The sequence below is a fragment of the Podarcis muralis genome, chromosome 10, assembly GCF_964188315.1.
Source record: "Podarcis muralis chromosome 10, rPodMur119.hap1.1, whole genome shotgun sequence".
Taxonomy (NCBI): domain Eukaryota; kingdom Metazoa; phylum Chordata; class Lepidosauria; order Squamata; family Lacertidae; genus Podarcis; species Podarcis muralis.
In genome coordinates, this window is record NC_135664.1 from 75,213,141 (window position 1) to 75,237,462 (window position 24,322).

General features: G+C 49.5%; 2 protein-coding genes across 5 annotated transcripts in view; one reads left to right on the forward strand and one right to left on the reverse strand.

The window, feature by feature from the left end:
* LMF2 (lipase maturation factor 2) overlaps positions 1-16,314 on the reverse strand; it is a 29,725-nt gene extending 13,411 nt beyond the window's left edge. The window contains exons 1-6 of the mRNA XM_028746312.2: positions 16,177-16,314; positions 11,691-11,944; positions 6,545-6,573; positions 3,601-3,797; positions 2,031-2,209; positions 982-1,120 (exon numbers count right to left, since the gene is read on the reverse strand). Of these exons, the coding sequence (XP_028602145.2) occupies positions 982-1,120; positions 2,031-2,209; positions 3,601-3,797; positions 6,545-6,573; positions 11,691-11,944; positions 16,177-16,276 (898 nt within the window). The 5' untranslated portion in view covers positions 16,277-16,314. The remainder of the gene's footprint in view (positions 1-981; positions 1,121-2,030; positions 2,210-3,600; positions 3,798-6,544; positions 6,574-11,690; positions 11,945-16,176) is intronic.
* A 179-nt stretch (positions 16,315-16,493) lies between these two features.
* Positions 16,494-24,322, forward strand: part of NCAPH2 (non-SMC condensin II complex subunit H2) — a 32,682-nt gene continuing 24,853 nt past the window's right edge. For 2 of the 4 annotated variants that reach the window (XM_077935528.1, XM_077935531.1), the window contains exons 1-6: positions 16,494-16,616; positions 19,283-19,484; positions 20,288-20,389; positions 20,509-20,564; positions 21,809-21,890; positions 23,691-23,762. In XM_077935528.1, coding sequence (XP_077791654.1) covers positions 19,362-19,484; positions 20,288-20,389; positions 20,509-20,564; positions 21,809-21,890; positions 23,691-23,762 — 435 coding nt within the window. In that variant the 5' untranslated portion in view covers positions 16,494-16,616; positions 19,283-19,361. Of the gene's footprint in view, positions 16,617-16,649; positions 16,667-19,282; positions 19,485-20,287; positions 20,390-20,508; positions 20,565-21,808; positions 21,891-23,690; positions 23,763-24,322 lie in introns of those variants that run through there. The other 2 variants (XM_077935529.1, XM_077935530.1) reach the window with 2 other exon arrangements.

The window sequence follows — 24,322 nt, forward strand, 5'->3', positions numbered from 1 at the left end:
TGGTGCTGACCCTGAAAGCCCTAAATGGTCCAGTAGACCTGAAGGAGCATCTCCACTCCCATCGCTCTGCCGAGGTCCAGCCCTGAGGGCCTTCTGGCAGTTCCCTCATTGCGAGAAGTGAGGGTACAGGGAACCAGGCAGAGGGCCTTCTCGGTGGTGGCGCCCGCCCTGTGGAACGCCCTCCCATCAGATGTCAAGGAAATAAACAACTATCTGACTTTTAGAAGACATCTGAAGGCAGCCCTGTTTAGGGAAGTTTTTAATATTTAATGCTGTTTTGTGTTTTTAATATTCTGTTGGGAGCCACCCAGAGTGGCTGGATATAAATTATTAGTATTATTACTGTTGTTATTATTATTACAGTGGTACCTCGGGTTAAGAACTTAATTCGTTCCGGAGGTCTGTTCTTAACCTGAAACTGTTCTTAACCTGAAGCACCCCTTTAGCTAATGGGGCCTCCTGCTGCTGCCGCAGCACAATTTCTGTTCTCATCCTGAAGCAAAGTTCTTAACCCGAGGTACTATTTCTGGGTTAGCGGAATCTGTAACCTGAAGCGTATGTAACCCGAGGTACCACTGTACAGTTACTCATCTCCTTGCCATCTGATGGGAGGGGGTGTTCCACAGGGCCGGAGCCACTACCGAGAAGGCCCTCTGCCCGGTTCCCTGTAACCTCACTTCTCGCAGTGAAGGAACCCAAAACCCACCAAGAAAGATAGTAACACAACATTCGAAAGAGCAACCATGAAATGCACATTGATTCAAAACCCGATGAAAACTATTTGGCTTAATTCAACACTGGAGGGGGACGACGACTTGATCTGGTGATGCCAGATACTTGAACTCTAAGAATTTTCTGCACCCCCAGTGCCCCTTGGCAACCTCCCAGAAGGCACTACCACCCACTTGGGGATCAGATGATGCAGACCTGCCGCTAGCACTGTACCCATTTTACAGAGCCACGGAGACCAAAGCTGCTTACCGGTTGCCGTTTTCTTCCGGCCGTGGCCCAGCCACATCCCCAAGTGTTCGTCATCCAGCAGCGAGAAGCTCAGCACGATGGTGAGAAGGTTGAAGAAGTTGTAGTTCCCCGTGGCGATGATGAGGAGCTGCAGGACCACCTGGAAAGGGTTTCGGAAACCTGTCGTTATGATCTTAAACCTAGGTTTTAAAAGACAACCCACCCACCCCACGACCCGACCGGATGCAAACGGACAGGGACAGGGTCTATATAAAGAAGCTCATTTATCAGGGCCGAGAATAGATGTATTTGCAAGAGAATCTCCACAGCCCAGCTGAAAGTTTGAGCGGATTACACCGATCCTGGTCCGACTGCACTGGCTCCCAATTAGTTTCCGGGCCCAATTCAAAGCGCTGGTTTTGACCTATAAAGCCTTAAACGGCTCAGGACCGCAATACCTCAAGGACCGCCTCTTTCCATATGAACCTACCTGGACCCTGATATCATCTTCTGAGGCTTCCTCCTCGAGAAGTCCGGAGGGTGGCAACATGAGAACGGGGCCTTCTCTGCAGTGGCTCCCCGTCTGTGGAATGCTCTCTGCAGGGAAGTTTGCCTGGCGCCTTCGTTATACAGTCCTACCTCGGGTTACAGACGCTTCAGGCTGTGGTTTTTTGGGTTACAGACCCGCCGAAACCCGAAAGTACCGAAATGGGTTACTTCTGAGTTTCGGCGGTCGCGCATGTGCAGAAGCACTAAATCGTGCTTTGCGCATAAGCGCCGAATCACAACCTGCGCATGTGCAAACGTGCATCCTGAACAGATCATGTTTGCAACCGGAGCGTCCACTGTACTCCTTTGGGAGCCAGGCAAAAACCTTCCTTTTTAACCAAACCTGATTGACATCCTATGCCCTTTTAAAAAGTGGTTCGTTTTGGGGGGGTTGTTGTCGGGCTATTGTTCTTATTTTGATTTTATATATTGTGATCTTTTCTGTGAAGCGCCCCGAGACCTCCGGGTATAGGGCGGTATATAAATTCAATGAATGAATGAATAATGTTGCCTGTGAATACCTGGCTGTAGAAGGCAAAGAGGCGGAGGCGTCGCAGAGGAGCGAAGAAGAGCGCCGGGATGGCTATCTCAATGACGTAAGTGGCCACCACGCTGAACTTCTGGAACCAGACGGGCAGCTGGTGGGCAAACCACGAGGCCGGCGTGGGGATGCACTGGGTCTCGTAGTGGTAGGTTAAAGCTGCGGAGACAAGTGGTTTGGGGGTTCATAAAAGGATCTGGAACGAGGGATTCAGAAAGGAGATTCTGACCAAACATTCAGGCCACAATGTGGGATGTAATCCACTGGACCAGTCAAATTCAACATTCCTTCTTTCCCTAGAATGGGCACAATTAGGGGGATATCCAGTCGGTGTAACTTCCTGTTTCACGGCATGTGACCTGGGAGATGGACATGGATCTGGCTGACTCCATAAAAGAGTCGAGTCACGCAGCCATTTTCTCAGCCTTGATTTCTAGTTTTTGTCTCTCTCTTGTTGCTGTTCTTTTGCTAACGTTAAATAAGTTCTTGTTATTAAATATACCAAGAAAAAAGCACACCAGGAACTCCGGCCAATGTAAGTTTCAGCAGTGGGAGTGGTCCCTACTCGCAAATCAATAGTCAATTTTAACAAAAACCGATCCATTCCAAAGTATGTATTCTGACAAGGATTACAAACTCTAACAGAGATTACAAGCTCAAACTCATGAAGATATGTATAACACAATAATTCATTACAGAATTAGAGATAAGAGTTTATGAGCAGAGACAAGTTCAGGTTAGTCCATAGATTCAACGTGAAGGTCTTAGTTTCAATCACTGAGCAAGTCAGAAGTCAGTTATGAATCAGAAACCAGTAAGTTCATGGAAAACGCACAGAAAAGCTCAAGATACACGTTGATCTACCCACACGTAGTTGTCATCTCTGAGAAACGTAGAAAATAACAGGATACATTTATCCGAAAGTCCTCAAACTTACACGGCCCTTTAAAAATTAGCTGATGGAGGTGAATACATCGAAACAGGTTTTCTGATCCATAATTGACTTCTGCTCAATGATTGAAACTAAGCTGTTCTTTTCCTGCCTGCTACTCTCCTGCCACCATTTTCTTATCAAAATGTGATTTTGCTGTCTGCCGGCTCTCAGCCAGCAGCACACGAGTCCAGTCTCCACATGAGATGAGCTCAGTTTCTTTGTGTAGCTACTAAGTAAAGCCTCCCTTTCAGGGATCAAATCGTGAACTGAAATGTGAGTAAACCTTTTGTTACCTTAATCAGAAAGACCCTCGTGTCTTTATTCTTCTAAGAGGGATTAAAGGGGACACCAGGAAATAATCTTAACTAGGAGATTCAAACGAATCTGCAAACTAGCTATATCGAGGGGAATTTGCTCTGCTACATCATTTCACTCACGTGAGTGAAGGAAGGCTAATACTTATTCAATATATCCTTTCCAACTATCCTCAAAATTCCCACAAACAAGAGCCGTTTGAGGTTTACTGCCCCTCCCTGACTTTATAGCCCACGGCTTTCCAATCCAGGCCTTGCCTCTTCGTTTTGCGACCCCTTTTTCCCCTGAGTTCCCCACTGACCTGTGAGCCCCCACCAGGTGGGGCAGCGGCTGGTCAGCTTCACCACCCCCGAGGCGAACATGAGGCGGAAGAGCAGCCAGCGCAACAGCCAAAAGGTCACTCCGTCGTGCGGCCGCCAGGCCGTTGTGCGCCACTTGAGCAGGTGCAGCGGGGCCACCAGCACTGCCAGGAAGCCCGTCTCCAGCAAGAGGCTGTCCCTGAGAGGGGAGAAAGATATGGGGAGGTTGGAGAAGAAATCAGGGGAGGCCACCCGCTCTGGGATGCCGCCCTTCACACAGACACACAGGGTCAAGGCCTGGGTCTCATTATTTTATTACAGAATGCTTAAGACAACTTTTGTTAAAAGCCCAGAAGCCTTTTTGCTAGGTATTACAGGCCAAGTCTTGCCAAAAGAGTGGAATAGACTATTTATGTATGCCACGACTAGGATGTTACTAGCCCAAAGATGGAAAGACGACAAGATGCAGTCATACCTTGCGTTACAGACGCTTCAGGTTGCGTTTTTTCAAGTTACGGATGAGCCGAAACCCAGAAGTACCGGAACGGGTTACTTTCGGGTTCCGGCGCATGCACAGAAGCGCTAAATTGTGCTTTTGCATGTGTGGAAGCGCCGAATCGCAACCTGTGCATGCGCAGACGCGCCACTGCGGGTTGCGAACGTGCATCCCGCATGGATCACATTTGCAACCCGAGCGTCCACTGTACCAACCAAAGAAGAATGGGCAAGAAAAACTGATGGAGGAAGCGGAAATGCAGAGCTGTCTTTCCCATAGAGCTTAGTGGTGCGTCACGCCAAGTTGCCAGACTCTAAGGGGCGCCCCGGTGAGTGGGGAGCTGCGCAGCTTTGCCAGCGGCCTCCCCTTTCCCTGCACGCATGCCAGCTGCACCCTGCCAACCATAAGGCTGGCAGGCGTGCAGCTTCCCTTTCAAGCCTCCTCGGGAGGAGAGCGATCCCCGCAGTGGCTTAGGATAGAAGCTGTGCCCCGCCACCCACATGGCTGGCGAGTATGCAGCTTCCCTCCCAAGCCTCTGCGAGGATCGCTCTCCCACAGCGGCATGGGGGAGAGTTGCGCCCACCCCACCCCCATGGCTGGCAGTGAGCAGCTACGGGCACCCCAACACTAGCCGTGGTAATTTGGGGGCGCTGGGCGGATATTTGCACCCCAGTGCTGCATCTGCTAAAGACGGCCCTGCTGAAATGGCAAAACTAACTGGAAAACTAAGAGACAAGGACCGTAGAGACTTCAAAAAGGACTGGGAACCGTTTATGTTGTACTTACAGAAACATCGTAAAGATGTGGACTCACTAGCAGTGTTTGAGTAAACACTTACAATTAAGAAAATAAGCATAAAAGTTAAGAGGTAATAATGGGGAAACAATAAAGGGTAAGACGTAATACGAAAAAATACGGCACAAAAATGGTAAGATTACAATAATATTTAACTAAAAGATTGCAAAATTAAGGTAAAATAAAAAAGGCAGGAAAAACAAATATCCAAAGAACCAGAAGAGGAAGTTGAGGGAAGTCACAGGAGAGGGGAGGGAGATAGGGATTTATAGATTATTTTTGTGACAATAATGCTTGTGTTCAATATCAAATTGTAAAACTTAATAAAAAATATTAAATCTATTATTATTATATTACGGTCGTACCTTGGTTTTCAAATGCCTTGGGAGTCGAACGTTTCAGCTCCCAAACAATCAAAAACCAGAGGTGACTGTTCCGGTTCCTGAACGTTCTTGGGAACCCGAACATCCGACGTGGCTTCCGATCGGCTGCAGGAGCTTCCTGCAGCTGATCGGAAGGCACGCCTTGGTTCCCGAACATTTTGGAAAGTCGAACGGACTTCCGGAACAGATTCTGTTTGACTTCCAAGGTACTGCTGTACTGATTAAACCTGTACACCGCCCTATAACCGTCGATCTCAGGGCGGTTCACAACAGAAAAATTAAAAAAATATAAATTCTGTCCTCAGCACCAAAACGCCAGATTCTGCTTCCAAACAAATGACGGCAAGCTTGCAGGATGAAGCAAGGAGGCGCAGAGCCCAGGGGCTACATCCTGACGCTCAGCTCCTGACGCACAGCGACGCCACGGCCCACTTTGCAAAGCTGTCTGTCCTCTCTGCTCCTCAACACGTAGGAAAGCTTAACCAGGCATCCCCGTCCCAGATTTTAGCCATCCGTTGTCTCAAGGATTGGATGTGCACGTTCCCTCCCCCAGTTTAGGCAAACAACAACTGTGGCTGAAGTTAAGGGGCACTGCATGAATTCTCCATCCTCTTTAATCCCCTCTTTTTTAAAACGGATGGCTGAGAGCAGAGGACATGCAAAACACACACACACACACACACACACACACACACACACACACACACCACAGCCTGGATGTCATTTGCAGCCTGCCGTCCCCAGCAGGTCAGAGAAAGAAGGAAGCACCACACCCAAAGCCTGGATGTTTAATGTTTTATTGTGTTTTTACTATTCTGTTGGGAGCTGCCCAGAGTGGAAACGCAGCCAGATGGTCAGGGTATAAATATTATTATTATTATTATTATTAATCAAGGGACGTGGGTGGTGCTGTGGCTTAAACCACAGAGCCTAGGGCTTGCCGATCAGAAGGTTGGCGGTTCAAATCCCCGCGACGGGGTGAGCTCCTGTTGCTCGGTCCCAGCTCCTGCCAACCTAGCAGTTCGAAAGCATGTCAAAGTGCAAGTAGATAAATAGGTACCACTCCGGCGGGAAGGTAAACGGCGTTTCCGTGCGCTGCTCTGGTTCGCCAGAAGCGGCTCAGTCATGCTGGCCACATGACCCGGAAGCTGTACGCCGGCTCCCTCGGCCAATAAAGTGAGATGAGCGCCGCAACCCCAGAGTCGGCCACGACTGGACCTAATGGTCAAGGGTCCATTTACCTTTATTATTATTATGTAATGTGCCACTTACCACTGGAAATACAGGAAGACCTGTCCGACCTGCAGGGAGAGAAAGGGGAGAGCACACATCAAACGGGGTTCAGACCCACACCGTCCACTCCATTTCGACTAATTATTTTCTTTGCACCCACCTCCCGGCTGTAGCACCGCTGGCAAAAAACCACCCTGGCAAATCTCACGGTTTTCAGATACAGCCGCTTGCAGATTTCGGTGGCCAGCTTGCCTCTGGCTCTCCCACTAGCGCAATGCCCCTCAAAGGCTCGGGACGCTCCAAATATCTGAAGTTTCGCCTGCTTCCCTACAGACCCTTGTCAGTGGCGAAATTGGCAAAGGGGACCCCCCCCCACCTCCCGTCCGCAGAGGTTTGGGTGGAGGCAGCCCAGAGGGTGTCTCTGCGGTGGGACTCCCTCCCCACAGAAGAACTGCCACTAAGCACTTTTCAACAACTGCCAAAGATGCGCCAGTTTACCCTGGCTGTGGACACCCGAGTTGAATACCGTATTTTTTGCTCTTTAAGACTCACTTTTCCCCTCCTAAAAAGTAAGGGGAAATGTGTGTGCGTCTTATGGAGCGAGTGCAGGCTGCGCAGCTATCCCAGAAGCCAGAACAGCAAGAGGGATCGCTGCTTTCACTGCACAGCGATCCCTCTTGCTGTTCTGGCTTCTGAGATTCAAAATAATTTTTTCCCTTGTTTTCCTCCTCCAAAAACTAGGTGCGTCTTCTGGTCAGGTGCGTCTTACAGAGTGAAAAATACGGTACTTCTGAATATTCCTATTCTTGAGACTGCAATCTGTTATACTGGTTCTATTTTAAATTGGTGTTTCCCAAACCCATTTGGGGCTACTGCCCCCTTGGTTCCCTAAACTCATCCCCAGATCCCCCTACCCTATTTTTTAATTTTTTTAAAAAAGGCATCATTCAGAAGAGCGATTTGCACGACCCACCAAGGATGGTAATAGTGTTAGGTATCATTCGTTAAGAAACAGTAAAAGGGTGCAGAGAACTTTAAGAACTTTTTTCTGTGAGTTCTGGGTGTGGTTTTCTAGGCTGATTAGGCACGGATGGTAATATGTATAAAGGAAGAAGAAGTTGCAGTTCAAATTTGCCTGCAGAAAGAGAACACCCACACGCTTTGCGTTTGTAGTTTTGTGTAGTGGTAATGAATATTTTACACCAGTCTTGTGGTTCTGTCGTCTGTTTCAGCTTCAATAAATAGCACCATGAAATTCAAAGCAGGAACAGCTAGTTGCACCTTTCTTCGAAACCCAGCTAAAATTGGTTTGGTTTAATTAATTAAGCCAATCTGATGAATTCAATCTGGCGATTCCTGCTTTTCAAAGTCTAACAGTCCTTTACTCCCAACGCCCTTTAAAAATATGCTGGGGAGAGGGATATTATTGGGTTGTCATTTTTATTATGCTTTTATACTGTACAGTAATACCTCGGGATAAATGTGCTTCAAGTTAAGCATTTTCAGGTTGCACTCCGCAGCGACCCGGAAGTAACGGAGCGTGTTACTTCTGGGTTTCGCCGCGCACACATGCGCAGAAGGTCAAAATGATATCGCGCACATGCGTGGAAGCAGCGAAACACGACCCACACACGTGCACATGTAGGTTGCGTTCACTTCAGGATGCCAACAGGGCTCTGGAACAGATCCCGTTCGCATCCCGAGGTACCACTGTATTGTGATTTTAGCCTGCAGTAGGGCAGCACACAAATTTAATTTAATTTAGGGCAGTATACAAATTTCATAAATAATACTCCTGAGCTCCTCTGCTGCCCCCTAGCAACCCCCCCCCCCAATAATCTAATTGCCCCCTCTTAGGGACACTAGTTCCCACTTTGGAAACCACTGCAATAGATTGCTTTGACCCTCCCTGAGACCTGAGGGTGGAGGGTGGGCAATAGATCCAACTGAGAATTAATAATAATAAGAGGGATGCAAGTAGCAAGCGCGTTGTGCATGCCCGCTCCCTGAGGAACTGTGCAGGTTTGGGTTTCCCCCGATGCTGCATGCAACTCCCCCCCCCCCCGGTGAAATCTCCACCAAGATCTTCCCGCAGAGGGCTGCACGGCCCGCCAACTGGACCTGCGCCTTGCCCGTCCCCACGCAGGGAGGGAGCCAAGACGGAGGAGAAGGATGAGGGCCGGCTGCAGATTGCTGGCGCTGAACCCAGCTCCCTTGCCACAGGCTCAGATCCAGAGCCGCTCCACCGCCTGCCTGCCGAACCCGCCAGGAGGTCCCGGAGGGCTGTCAACTCGTGACAGCACAATGGCGTGGGAAGAGGAACCCGGGAGGAAGGAGGGAGAGCGCAGGCCTGGCCCCTTTTTCGGAGGATGTCAAGCTCTCGGGATCAACCCAGCGGCTGCCACCTTTGAGCAAAGGAGTTGCTATTTGGGGAATAGCAATGGAAGCAGGAGGAGAAGCTGCAGGATTAGGCCAATGGTCCATATAGCCCAGAATCCTGCTCTCACACTCAGGGCCGGGTTTCGGTTTGATGAGGCCCACAGCTACTGAAGGTCCTTGATGGGGCCCTTTCCATGTCCAGCTGTCCTTTGTCAACAAGAAATGGTTGCTGTTTTTTGTGCTGAATAGATGCTATATGGTCATTGATGGACCTCATAGGTATCTCAAGCCTTTTGCACATGTTACCATGCAACCAGTCCATGCAGAACGCAGGCACCCTATATATAGAAAGGAGCAAAATTTTAGGGAGCAGGTGAACAGACAGGGCCCATGACTTAAATCATAGGAGCCTCCACAACACACACTGTTGCTGTATGTAGGTTTTATTTTATTTGTTTTTTTATCTTATATTTTGGAAATGTACAACCAGGTTTTTTCCCTTTACATTTTTTGGGGGCCCCCAAGAGAGAGGGGCCCTAAGCTACAGCTCGCTTAGCTTATATGTAAAACCGGCACTGCTCACACTGGCCGGCCAGGTGCCTGCGGGGAAACCCAGAAGCAGGATTCAAGCATGAAACCACACTCCTCTCCTGTGTTTCCCAAGAAATGGCATTCGGGAGCATTGCTGCCTCTGACTGCGGAGACCAGAGCATGGGCCATCCTGGATATCAGCCACTGACAGCCGTCTCCTCCTCCATGAATATGTCTCAATCTCTTTTGAAGCCATCCGCGTAGATGGCCGTTGATGCCTCTTGTGGCAGGGAGTTCCACAGTTTAACTAAGAGGAAATTTCTTTTCTCTGACCTGGATCTTCCCACTTCTTGGGATGTTTGTGAGTTCCAGTGTTATGGAGGAGAAAAAGCCTTTGTCTATCCACTTTCTCCACCCCCAGAATAATTTTATAAGCTTTCTATCCCGTCGCCTTTAAGATAACCCCCCCAAAAAACTGCCAGCATCCCTTTGGTAATTCTGACGGCCCTTTTCCAAACCTTCTAAATTCTCAACCTCTCCCACCCCACTGGCAGAGATTCTCCCATCAACCGGGACGTGGAAAACATCTGGGGCTGGGGGCTGGATCAATAGGGCACAACACAGAACGGAGAGTCTGTGCCCAGAGGGAGATGCGACGACAAGCGCCAATTCTGGTCGCGGGAGGATTCCTGAAATGACCCACCCCTCCCCAGATCTAGGTCACAGTTTTGTCTGTCCGCTGGAGTCCTCTGCGCTCACTCACAGCCTTAAAAGGAAGGAGGGAGAAGAGAGCCTGGCGGAGGAGACTGGAATGTCACTCTGAGATGCTCTAAAAGCAAGGGAATCCCTCTCCACGCTGCGACTCCCCTGACCTTAGGGAAGAACGCAGGAACATTTGAAGCGGTACCCAAAACTCTGGATGAACGGTGACTCAGGGCTTGCTCCTCATCTGAACCCCTTCCCTCCTGTTTGGGGGTCAAAGCCGGCCTCCCTCCTTCGCTCCAAGTCACCCCAATCTTGGAACAATGCACTAAGAAATTGTCGCTCCGTTTTTTTCTTCTGTGTCAGCCGGCAAAAGGTTTGCCAGATGACCTAGCTGGGGGGGGGGGGCACACGACACAGAAGGCAAAGGGAGCACATTTCACGACACAGCCAAGTTGGAACAATTCAAACCCCACACAAAATATTGCGGGGGCTCCCTTAACTGCGTTATTCTGCTGACTTAAAGCAGTGGTACCCATTGTGGGTGGTAGCACCCATGGGGGGGCAGTGAGATTACCTGGCCGGGGGTGGGGGGCTAAGAGCAAGGGGGCGAGAAGGGGGCACTGGAGGTGTAAATGGCTATCTGACTTTGAAAAGCTGATATCACCGGATCAACTTCACCCATTGCATTAATTTAAGCTACATAATTTTAATTGGATTTTGAATAAATGTGCAATTGTTTTGAATTTTACTGATTACTGTTATGTGTATTAATACCTCACCTTCCCCTGATAGGAATGAAATTTTACTGTGCTATCATGTGGGTCGTGCAACCTGCTATCCTGAATAATGCTTTTCTTAGGGGAGGGGGACATTGGGGGTGAGTTTACGCAACACGGGGATTTTTGACAGCTGCTGGCTTAAACCATTTAACACCCCATCTTCCCACCCAAGAGACCCTAAAGGCTGCTGAGAATCCAGATTTTACACTCAAGTGGGCTCTGTCCAGTCAACCTAAATTGCATTCGCCAACAGAACAGAACGGCAGGCAACGGGTTTCGCCTTGGCCCTCTTAGTTTTTTTCAGTGCTGCACACTGCCAACTGCCTTGAGCTCTTGGGCAGAAAATATAGGCATGCGCCGAGCGAAATGATGCACAACAATTCAGAATACAGAGGCATTTATTTCCAATTCAAAGACACCCCCAGCAAGGAGGAGATTTGCTCTCTGAGAGCCTAATTCCCCCCAAAGTAAGCAGCGGCCCCTCTGAGCTCCCGGGGCAAGGGTTTGCACATGAGGAGTCATGGGAGAAAAGGCCCCGCTCCTGGGGGGGCATTAACGCAGCTTGCCAAAAGGCTGGTGGGGTTTTAAAGCTGAGAGCTGACGAGTGAATAAAACTGCCTCTGAAAGGTATCCAAGTCACCTTGGCTCTTTTACGGTTTATGTTTTGGCTGCTTATCTTGGGCTTCCAAGGACAACCCCCCCCCTTGCAAAACACCAGCAAGCGGCACAGACTGCCCCCTACTGCTACCACACACACCCCAAGGCCACGCGCCGCTTGCCGCCCCCCATACCTGATAAACGGAGAGGTAGAACGCCCAAAGGGCCAGGAAGACCAGGCTGTCTCGCAGAGGCTCCAGGATCAGGGCCCCGAAGGAGAGCAGCGTCCCCAGCAGGCAGAGCAGCTCCAGGCCCTGCTCCGTGTCCAGTCCCAGGCGTGGCCCCAGCCACAGCAGGGTGGGCGAGTCGCGCAGCTGCTCCCAGAAGTCCTTGCCGCTGAAGCGAAGCACCTTCCGGGCGGGCAGGATGCCATCCTTCCCGTAGAGGCCTGCAAGGAGGTCGAAGGAGGAGGAGTTGGCGGCAGCGGTCACAGGCAAGACCTCGTCCCGCCCACCCCTTTATGGTGGCACGGCACCTCCGGACCCAACAGAGCTCCCACCTCCAGCCTTCCCCAATTCGGCGCCCTAATGAAGCTTTGAACTACGATGCCCATCCCTGCAAAACACTAACTAGCCTGTCAGGCCCAACATCATTGGTCCATTTAACTCAGAGTTGCTGGCACGGACTGGCAGCAACACTCTGCGGGTTCAGAGGCGGGGGGCTCTCCCAGCTGAAGATGCCATTAGGGACTGAACCCAGGGCTTTCAGCACAATAATAATAATTTATTATATACATGCCGCCCATCTGACTGGGTTGCCACAGCCACAGGGCAATTAATAATAATAATAATAATAATAATTTTTTATTTATATTCCGCCCTCCCCAGCCGAAGCTGGGCTCAAATCAGCCAACAACAATAAAAACAACACAGTTCACATAAAATCACAATCAATCAATTGAAATGCATTCTAAATCAATTCATTCTAAAATCAATTCAGAATCAAACCAATGGCAACCATTGGGTTAGAGTTCTGTGAGTTTTACTGAGGGGGGGGGGGCGGGTCAGACTGTGCCTTGGCCAAAGGCCTGCGGGAACAGCTCTGTCTTGCAGACCCTGCAGAAAGATGTCAAGTCCCGCAGGGCCCTGGTCTCTTGTGACAGAGCGTTCCACCAGATCGGGGCCACAGCCGAAAAAGCCCTGGCTCTAGTTGAGGCCAGCCTAACCTCCCTGTGGCCCAGGACCTTCAAGATGTTTTTGTTTGAAGACCGTAAGGTCCTCTGTGGGACATACCAGGAGAGGCGGTCCCGTAGGTACGAGGGTCCTAAGCTGTATAGGGCTTTCAAGGTTAAAACCAGCACCTTGAACCTGATCCTATACTCCAACAGGAGCCAGTGCAGCTGGTATAGCACTGGGTGAATGTGATCCCACGGCGAGGACCACGTAAGGAGCCTCGCCGCAGCATTCTGCACCCGCTGGAGTTTCTGGGTCAGTCTCAAGGGCATCCCCACGTAGAGCGAGTTACAATAATCCAGTCTGGAGGTGACCGTCACGTGGATCACAGTGGCTAGGTCAGGGCGAGAGAGGTAAGGAGCCAACTGCTTAGCTTGGCAGAGATGAAAAACATCAAACATAAACTTCCCTAAACATTCCCTTCAGATGTCTTCTAAAAGTCAGATAGTTGTTTATTTCCTTGACATCTGACGGGAGGGTGTTATACAGGGCAGGTGCCACCACCTAGAAGGCCCTCTGCCTGGTTCCCTGTAACCTCACCTCTCGCAGGGAGGGAACTGCCAGAAAGCCCTCGGCGCTGGACCTCAGTGTCCGGGCAGAACGATGGGGGTGAAGACGCTCCTTCACGGATACAGGATCTGAAGCAAGTGTCCCACCCCCTAAGCTACAACCCTTCCCATGCTGCAATGGTCCCATGCCCCAAAAAGTATGTGTGGAGGAGCCCACCTCCCTAGGAAGGACAGTTGTCTCAAAAGACAACAATGGAGTGCACCTCCGAGGGTGAAGCCAAACTGCTGTGTTAGAAGCAACAAAGTGACCCCCCTCCCCGGGCCGCAAGACTGGGCTGTGTGCCTGGAGGTCTGGGGCTGCCCAAAGGACAAGAAACCCCCCCTGGACCTGGCTGATGGGGTCCAAAGGAAAGGAGAGCTTGACTGTTGGAGATGCTGCAAGGAAGTGTACAAGGCACCATCCAACTGTCTCAGGGACTCCGGATTTGTGTAGGCTTTGCGCATGACCCTTTTCTAATTGATTTTTGAATTTCATTGTTATTCTTGTTTTTATATTGTATTTTATGCTGCTTTTACAATTAAGTGTTTTAAATTTGTTGTTAGCTGCCCTGAGCCCAGTTTTTGAACTGGGAAGGGCGGGGTATAAATAAAAATTATTATTATTATTTTCTTCTCCTAACGATGTCCCGCAGAGGCAGCAGAGGCTTAGGATCCGAATTCTCCTTCTCCTCAATGGGTTCCGCCCCCCAGGTGGTTGAGCCCCACCTGCCCCACACTTCCCTCTGCAGAAGCTGCCTTCTTGACCCTTGGGACCCACGCTGGGTCTCATCCGCTCAATCCACCACCTGCAGAAGAAGACCCCAACTCACCAGTGGGGACCACCTGGGAAGGACAACTGGGGGATTTTCCTGAGTGCGCAAGGGGGCAAGGAAAGCAAAAGGCCGGCTTTGGGCTGCGCGGGGGAAACTTCCCCCAGCTGAAAAGGGCCCTGGGCTTGATTTTCGGCACAGCCTCCAGCCATAAGGAGATTAAGAGCTGGATTTGGAAGCATGAGAGGCCCTTGGCGGAGGGCCCAGAAGCCGGAGGGGAAGGAAAGGCTGGCAGGAAACTTGCAGAAAAGGGGAAGAGAAACCAGGAGGAGGAGGAGGAGGAGGAGGAGGAGGGGGTTTCTGCTCCGACAGTAGCTGCGGTCAGGCTGGGCTGGGCATTGCCCGGCAAAAATAAACGGTGTGCAAGAGCTGGCTGCAAGCCACATGCACCGACACCCTCACCCCCCTCTCCAAAATCCTGCACCAAGTTTGCACTATTGCAATGTGGATGATGCCACGTGTTATGTTGAAAGTGGAGGGAGGGGGAAGTTCCATAGGATATCCGGCCCTGGAGAAAGGGGGTGGGCTGAGGGCAGTGGGCTCCGTTCCACCGCAGGGACTTCCTAAGAAGAGGCAGGATTTGGGTGGGGGAGAAAGTAAGGGGTGGGCTCTTTAGGGCGGATGGGACCGTGAGAGGAGACCTGCAGGATTAGGTCGACAGTCCATCTACCCCAGCATCCCACGGATGCCCCACGGAGCCTAGGAAGCTGGATAGACTGCCGCTGGCCCTGGAGGTTCAATTGGAAAAGTCTAGCTGCTGGATCAGGCCACTGGCCCACCGAGCCCAGGTGCCCCGACAGGAAACCCGCAAGCAGGATTTGACTCTCTCCTCTGGTGTGGTTTCCAGCAACAGGGCCCTGTGAGGAAGGGGGCCGGGCCATGGACCCCTTTAGCTGAAGAGGACTCAGATCAGCCGCCTCCCACCTTTGCAGACTCAAGACCCCCTTTTTACCCAAATACGGATTTGGGGACCTCTTAATCTGTCCCCACAGGGGCCAAACACCTGCTGCAACCCACCTTGGATCAAGACCAGAATTCTAGGCCAGGGATGGGGAACCTGTGGCACTCCAGATGTTGTTCTCCTCCAGCTCACAGCAGCAACATCTGGAGAGTCCCAGGTTTCCCACCCCTGCCCTAAATAAAGCGGTTAGCAATGTCAGGGTATATTTCCACGGTGTTGCATAATCACCCCGTGCTCCTACAGGAGGAATAACAGGACAAACATGAATAATGGGTTCACCCAGTGCCTTCCAGCTGTTTTGGACTACAATTCCAGCTGTTTTACCATATCACCAAAGTTCGCCCCTGTCAATACAGTTAAGAGTCAGGTATGGGGGAAACTGCAGTCTTCAACATCTGGAGGGCACCAGGTTGGAGACCGCTGCTTTGTACCAAGCTGCTCCCAGCGGTTTCGTCCTGCCTCCACCTGCCGAGCCAGAGGGGCGCCCTGCAAAGAACCGACTCCGCTGCCCGGGCCAGCTCCCCCGAAGTTGCCAGCATGTGTCCCGGTCCTTCCAGGCCCAAGCCGACAGCCACGTCTCCCTCTCTCTCACACACACACACGCGGGGTTCCATGCATGCTTCCCTCCGACCTCACCTGCAGCCCCCAGCTTGCAATGCCTAGAATCCTCAGCATCACAAAATGCTAAGAGTCCGAAGGGACCCCCAAAGGTCATCCAGTCCGACCCGCTGCAATGCAGCCAGGCCCGGTTTCCGAGGACACCCGAACCCACACGCCGCGCGCTTGCCGCCCGAGAGCTGCTACCCACATTTCGTGCAGACCCAGCGAAACCCCCCCCCGCCCCCCAAGGAGCCTCAAAACGCCGCTTCCCGTGCAGGGGAGCAAGAGGGCACCTGAGCGCGTACAGAGTGCAACGGCTCGGCTCAAGGCTTCCCGCTTCTTAGCACAAACCCTGGCCCTCTTCCCCCCCTTCCCCGGCGGCCTCCTCCCTCTCTCCGGCCCGCGGGGCCCTCACCAGCCCCCGGGACGGAGCCCAGCCTTGCGCAGCAGCAGCAGAAGCAGGGCCCGAGTCCCGGGAACAGGGGGACCCTTCTCGGCGCCGCGCTTACCGGGGACCTGGACGTAGAGCGAGGCGAAGGCGGCGACGTAGACGGCGGCCAAGCCCCGCAGGAACAGCTGGCGGGCCAGGCGGGGCGGCTCGGCTCCCATGGCGGCGGCGGCGGCGGCGAGGAAAGAAGCAGCCTGCGCTCGCCGCTCGCTACAATGTAGCCAACTTCGCCAGGGGGCGGGCTCAGAACGCCCGGGCCGCGGAGCCGATTGGCTCAGGCGCAGCGAAGGGGCGCGGTTAGAACGCCAGCGCCCAGGCGGGGCGCGGGGGAGGAGGAGGAGGGCGGGGCCGGGAAGAGAGCCGGGGGCGGGGCCTGCGCTTCAAGAGGCGTCGCCGGGGGATGGCGTCACTGCGGCGCGGCTTCGATGGCGTCACTGCACCGCGACGGGCGGGAAAGACGAATTCGCGGAGCGTTGGGAGCGGCGCGCAAGGGAGCGACGGGTGAGTCGGGGTCGGGGGGGGGTCTCCCGGTCTCCATAGCAACCGCGCAGGTAGGAACACCCCCTCTCACGGCGGGAGGGGAGGGGAGGGGGCGGCGCTGAGGCCCATTGCACTCTGCACATGCTCAGGAGACGACGACGCCCACTCCCCCCCCATTTACCCCCTTCGTTTATTTATTCGCGGGTCTCATTTGTTTCTTCATTTATTCCCTTCCTTTATTCATAGGTGTGTTTATTAGCTTTTTATACTTAGTTATCGAACAACAATAATAATAATAATTAAATATTATTATTAAATAATAATAAAGCCGGGCTCAGAGCGGCTAGCAACAGTAAAAACAGCACCATTTACATAAAATCACAGTCAATTAAAATACATTCTAAAATCAATTCAGAATCAAATTAATGGCAGTTCAGAATGAAATTAATTTGTTCATTCATTCAGTCGTTGTTGTAGGAGGTGTTAAATTTTCACACCGCCCAGGTTTTAGGTTTGATGAGGCCCTCAGCTGCTGAAGGTAATGGGGCCCTTTCTATGTCCAGCTGTCCTTTGTCAACAACAAATTGTCGCTGTTTTGTGTGTGGAATAGATGCTATATGGTCATTGATGGACCTAAGAGGTATCTAAAGCCATTTGTACATGACAGTGAAATAATTATTAAGCTCTAACGTAAAATTATTTTGTATTCATAACAAACTTGATAATGCAAACACATTGGTATTTGGCAATAACAAAAGTTCCTTTAGAAAAGCTTCCTTTAGCTTACATTTTGGAAATGTACATCCAGTGTTGTTTTCCCCCCTTTGATTTTTTGGGACCCCTCAAGAGAGCAGAGCCCTAAGCTATAGCTTGTTTAGCTTATACGTAAATCTGGCACTGACACCGCCCCTTCATCCTAGGATCATGGGGTGGTTCTCGGTATTAGGGGAAAAAACATATAAATACTCCGTGTTTTCATTCCCTTTACTAATTCGTTTGATTGTTGCTTCCCTTCATGCATTCGGTTGTTCAGTCCACCAATCCACCAATGAATTATTCATTCGTTGAATTTGTGACCCGCTTTTATCTTGCCCAGGGCAACCTAAAGCAACACCCCCCCCCCAAGCCACCTAGATATAGCATTAAAACCAAAAGGAAACGACCCTCCCGACTCCAAAAGATTTGTTCCTTTGATTGGTTGATTGATTCCCTTCATTTGGCGCCTCTAGTGCACATGCTCTTCAGAGGAGCTCTTAGGACTCCCTAACTGCTCCCCTCCCAGCCCGCCTTATTCCCGTGACTCTAATTGAAGCTCTACTTTTAATATACCGTGTTTTAATTGTGGCCACCTGCCCAGGGGAAGAGCAGATAATTAACAATAACCATAATAACAGTAGGATGCATTTGGCATCAATGTAAAAATATGGGGTGGAGTCCGGAGTGAAAACAGTTGCTTTATTTCAGGCATTTATGTACTGCCTGATAATCAGAATTTCTAAGAGGCACACGTGAAGCGCATGCAAAGAACAGGATAGCAACTCTGTATAAGTTTGGTGTGTTTTTTTCCTCTCTGTCCCCCCTCCCCCTTCTACATGGGGGCTGTTTCTCTTTTTCTCTCTTATTTACGTCTCACCATGTTAAGTGCACATATAAGTATGTACTTTTTAACTGTCTATAAAGATGTCGGGGTGGTGGTGGAAAGAGAACAGGAACGGTTTACGATTGGAGGAAAGGGGCGTGCCCTTAAAATACACGCCTTCCTGTGGTGTGTTGCCTTGAGACACATGGAACAGGTGGTTCATGAATTGATAAGTGATAGTAGATTCTGCAAGCTTGTCCAGCAGGACAGAAATATTTTTTAAAAAAAATAACAAAAAAATTGTTTTTCAACAAAACAAAATATCAAAACATCTCATTATTCCCCCCCCCCATTTCACCTCCCCATCAAACCCTGCCTCCCTCCTCCCCTGAGACTTCCTCTCAGCTCCTCCCTCTTGATTTCTCAACTCATATTGTTCTCTGCATACTGTAAAATTGTCTAAATCCTTATATTATCTATCTACTATGTTAACAATCAAGAAATTTGGGTATGTTTATTCAAAACCTGCCAAGGAGTCCAATTCATTTTGTTGTCTTTTTAAGTAATGTGTGAAAAGTTCCCATTCTAGGACAGAAAGATTTTTTTAAAAACATTATTTCAAGTGTAGCATGTTTGCAAATCGCCTTGGGACACATGTAAAAGTTGATATGTAAATTGATGATAAATGGGTAAAGAGGGAGTCTTCGGCATTGGGTAGAAAACAAGACCGAGGGTTCTGAAGCCAGGCTGCTTGGTTTTGCCAAGGTGTGGCGCCTGATGGTGGGTTTGAACCCTGGTCTTCCAGGAGGTCATAGTCCCTACACTCTAACCCAGAGCTTTCCAAACTGTGTGTTAGTGTGTAGGTATATTGCTCAAACACTCCCTGCCACTCCTCCCGTAACTGTAAAGGGGTTAGCTCAAACTCTGGTTCACTAGTAAAACCAAATTACTTTGTTGTGAAATGACGCATATCTAAAAAGCATGTCGCCAACGTGGGAAGTTTGGAAAGCTCTGCTCTAACCACTGTGCCACACTGGCTCCAGTTCTTAATGGGTGGGATTATGCAAGTCCCTCTCTTCTTTATTTTGGTTATTTGTTATCTGAACAGCAGGTCTTTGAACAGCGGGCGGAACCTGAACCTTTGTGCCTAAAATGCATTAAACCCCTGGAGTGTGGGTCTGTTCTGGATGGGATTTGCTGCCATGGAGGACGTGGAGTCTCGTTTCGTGCACTTCCTCAAGCCGATAAGGGACCTCACTGCGAACTGGGCGGTGGATGTGGCAGCTCAGCTGGGAGAGTACCTGGAGGAGGTAAGTGCCTCCATTTGCTCCTGCTTTGAGGGAGAGCATGTGTGCAGGGAACTGCTTTGGCACAGGAATCTCATTCTACCTATGGTGTCTCTGCCCCTGAAGAGTGAAAGTCTCCTAGCTGCGGGCGGGGCTTTAAAGGAGGAGTAGCACCTGTCTTCTGTGTCCAGGGCAGCTGTCTGCCAGCTCCATCTGGTACGCAGGCTGAGACCCTCCCTGCCCACAAAACTGTCTCGCCAGAGTGGTGCATGCTCTGGTTATCTCCCGCTTGGACTACTGCAACGCGCTCAATGTGGGGCTCCCTTTGAAGGTGACCCAGAAACTGCAACTAATCCAGAATGCGGCAGTTAGACTTGGGACTGGAAGTGGCCACCAAGACCACATAACACCAGTCCTGAAAGACCTACATTGGCTCCCAGTACGTTTCCGAGCACAATTCAAAGTGTTTGTGCTGACCTTTAAAGCCCTAAACGGCCTCAGAGGCCCAGTAGACCTGAAGGAGCGTCTCCACCCCCATCGTTCTACCCGACACTAAGGTCCAGGACCGAGGGCCTTCTGACAGTTCCCTCACTGTGAGAAGCAAAGTTTCAGGGAAGCAAGCTATGGGAGATCCAACATGTCTCCGTTTGTTCCCTGTTAAATTGGGATATAAGCAGTACCCTTAGTTGCTTTTTGATGCTGATATGATTGAGGAACAAAATCAAACAAAGCTCTTGCTGTCTGTTAGAATTAGTTTGCCAAAACAGAATATTATTCCTGTATTCTCTTGTCATCTCATGTATTTATTAATTTTTTTAATCCTGCAGCTGGCGCAGATCTGCATTTCATTTGATAATGGCAGAACCACCATGAACTTTACAGAAGCAGCAATGCTCATCCAAGGTTCTGCCTGCATCTACAGTAAGAAGGTGAGGTGGCTATCAAGAATGCTCAAACTAGATGGACCATGGAACTGCAACAAAATTGTTTGGCTTAGCAAACCTCCATTCTTGCCTCTAAACCTGTTGCCTTTTTTCTCTTTTTTCAGGTGGAATCTCTCTACTCACTGGTCTTCCAGGCACTTGATTTCATTTCCAATAAGAAGTTAGTTGAACTTTTTTTGAGGGGGAGGGAAGATTTTCACTTCCGGAGTGGCTAGAGCTCTTCATATTTCTGTCCTGGAATCCCTCACCTTCCTCTGCCCATTGTGCTGCCTTTGACTTAGTTACAGTCAAACCTCGGTTGTCGAACGTAATCCGTTCCAGAAGCCTGTTCAGCTTCTGAAACGTTCGACAACCGAGGTGCAGCTTCCGATTGGTTGCAAGAGCTTCCTGCACTCATGCGGAAGCTGCGTCAGACACTCGGCTTCCGAAAAACGTTCGAAAACCAGAGCATTTACTTCCAGGTTTTTGACGTTCGGGAGCCAAAACGTTCCAAAACGGAGATGTTCGCGATCCGAGGCTTGATTGTATTGCCAAGATAGCTTTGTCTCTCTCCATTGTTTTTTTACTTTAGACAAATCTTTTAAGTTGTCAGGTGTACTTTTGTTTAATATTGGCAGCAAAAACTTTTCTGGAAGGTTTCTGGCATTGAGAGTGCTCTAGGTTTATTTCCTCATATCGTGAAGGAGCAATTTTGTTTTCTGCTTCCAAATGTTTGCTTCATTTGTCTTAAGTTGGCATGTCTTTCGCTTGCTCGTTCCTGCTGCCTCGTGTTATGACCGTGGGGGGGGTGTTTCCACCATTCCTCTCCGTGTGTTTTATTATAATTCCAGAAACACAGCTCCGCTGACGTGCTAGCTTCCTTGCTTGCAAGGAGACGTGTTGTTGTTTTGACATAAAACCACATTTGTCTATGTACTTTGAAACCACCCCCACCATTTGTAGATAGAAATGATCAGTGCAAAGAATTTTACACTGGCTTATTTTTCTGACTGCATCCAACCAGTCATTACTATAGCTGTAAGTAGGCAGAAAGTTCTGTGGTACCAAAGACTCGGGACCGCAATACCTCAAGGACCGCCTCTTCCCATATGAACCTTCCTGGTCCCGGAGATCATCTGAGGCCCTCCTTCGTGTGCCTCCTCCTTGTGAGGTCCGGACAGTGGCAACAAGAACAGGGCCTTTTCTGCAGTGGCTCCCGCTCTGTAGAATGCTCTCCCCAGGAAAGTTTGCCTGGCGCCTTCATCCTGAACCTTGACTGTAGTATTGCCTGGTAACCTGGATTCTGAAATTGCACTCTTCGGGGGGACTTTCATTTGCTTGGAAAAGAAAGGGATTAAAATTTAAAAAACAACAATTTGCTCTGATTTTCCTTTTCTCGTGACTCTTTCAACTCCCACCAATTAGGCGTGAGAAGCAGGCTGCATCAGTAGGAGAAGATGGAGTTGACAGAGATGTCAGCAGTGGACCTGCAGCAGAAGAGGAAAAGGTGAGGCCCATTGCCATTGTGCAAGAGAATATGTCCATATTCTCTCTCCCTCTGCAGGCAAAGCTGTTCTTTTGACGGGGCCAAAGGCAGCAACAGAAACTGGCTGCAGATGGATTCTGTCTGAGAGCGCCAAAGCAGCTCTTGCCTGTGGCAGTTCTGCTTCATCCATCTGTAGAACAGCCTTTGCCAACCTGCCAGCCTTCAGATGCTGGGCTACAGCCTCCCATCAGCTGAGGGGATGTCCTAGTTTAACTGGGGGGCACCAGGTTGGCAAAAGCTTTAATTTTTGCTCTTGGTGATGACTGTAGGCTTCTTCTAGTTGCAGAAAAGTACAGGAAAATGCTGCCAGCAATCTCTTTGCATAAATTCCAGAGGGGTTGCTGGGCTTGCCTGCTCTAGCAGAAGCAACATTGGAGTCCTGCAGCTCCTTCAAACCTCACAGAATCATAGAATTGTAGATTTGGTTCCGGTCCTGTATACCTATCCATCTCCACCCCCATCGTTCTGCCCGGACACTGAGGTCCAGCTCCAAAGGCCTTCTGGCAGTTCCCTCCCTGTGAGAAGTGAGGTTACAGAGAACCAAGCAGAGGGCCTTCTCAGTAGTGGCACCTGTCCTGTGGAACGCCCTCCCACCAGATGTCAACGAAATAAACAACTATATGACATTTAGAAGACATCTGAAGGCATCCCTGTTTAGGGAAGTTTTTAATGACCGATGTTTTAATGTATTTTTAATCTTTCATTGGAAGCTGCCCAGAGGGGCTGGGAAAACCCAGCCAGATGGGTGGGGGTGGGGTAAAAATAAATTATTATTATTATTATTATTATTATTATTATTATTATTATTATTATTATTATCTTTTAGAATTGGAAGGGACCACAAGGATCATGTAGTCCAACCCCCTGCAATGCAGGATTCTTGACCTTGAGATTGAGTTTCAAGCACTGCTGACCTAATGAATGCTTTATGACATAAAGCAGCTTAGGGCCCTCATTTACGGAACCGCCTCTCCTGGTATGCCCCACAAAGGACCATGAATAACCCTAGTTTAGAGGTCCCGGGCCCTAAGGAAGTCAGACTATCCTCCACCAGGGCCAGGGCCTTCTCAGTGATGGCTCCGACCTGGTGGAATGCTCTGTCCCATGAGACCAGGGCCCTGCAGGATTTAACTTCCTTCCGCAGGGCCTGTAAGACAGAGCTATTCCTCCTGGCTTTCAACTTGAACTTAGCCTGATCTTTTATTCCCCTTCCTTCCTTCCCTCCCCCTCCCCTTTTTATGAAGATCACCTGCTCTGAGACCCCACAGCTAATTCTCCCCTGGCCTCCTCGCTGGCCCAAGTAGGACCAATTTAGCCAGCTAGCCCTGGTGATTATCTAATGCTTATTTCCCCTAAACTGATTTCTAAATGTTTTTATACTGTATTTTATGCTGCTTTTACAATTAAGTGTTTTAAATTTGTTTTTAGCTTCCCTGAGCCCGGTTTTTGAACCGGGAAGGGCAGGTTATTAATAATAATAATAATATTTACAAGGTTATATAGATGAAAGTCTACTTTGTCAGGTGCATATATCTTTTTATGTTGCCTAGATACACTTAATGTCACTTCAAAATTGTAGCCTGCCTTGAGGCGTAGGGATGGGGCAGGCGAGATTTTTATCTTTATTTTTAAATGGCAGCCATGGCTCCAAGCAATTTAGTATGTAGCTTTGGGCAGGCTCCCTTTTCTTCTTCTGCCTTCCCGCTCCTTGCTTGCCTAGGCAGTGTGCGCCATTGATAGAGTTTCTCTGTTTCTCTGTAGTTCCTCTCTTTGGACGACATCCACGATACCAGCAGAGCAAACAATGACATGAGGGAAAACCAGAGACATAGTGTGAGTAGCCTCTACTGTTCCCATTTTTGATGTCTGAAGATGAATGGAATGGGAGGGGTCAGGAATTCAAGGGGGGTATGTTGAGCTTCATACAAGTTTGACCCCCCCCCTCCTCTGCCCCACTGCTGAAATTGTGAATTCGGCCACAAGTAGCGCGGTGTGTGTCATAACACATCTAAGTTTAACATGGGGAACTGTGGTTTTGGTATTGGAAGATATAATTATTAATTAAGAGAGGGAGAGGCTGAAAACAACTCCATCTATCTCAACATCCCCTCTTAAAGCCAGCTTTGAGGAAGAAATCTCAAAGCTATTTACCACACATTCAAACATCAGATAAAACAATCCAGAACAAAACATTACTGAAGAAAGTCAGATGTAGATATCCAAAGCAAAGTAATTAACAGGAAATTATAATATTATCTTAAAAGGTTTCAAAGTAAAGTGTTGCAAAGAAGGCCAATTGCAGAATGCACCTTGAGCACAGCAAAGTTAAAGAAATAATTGCCTTGAATTCATTTCAAAAGAAAACATTACTAAAAAAAGGTCAAATACTAAGT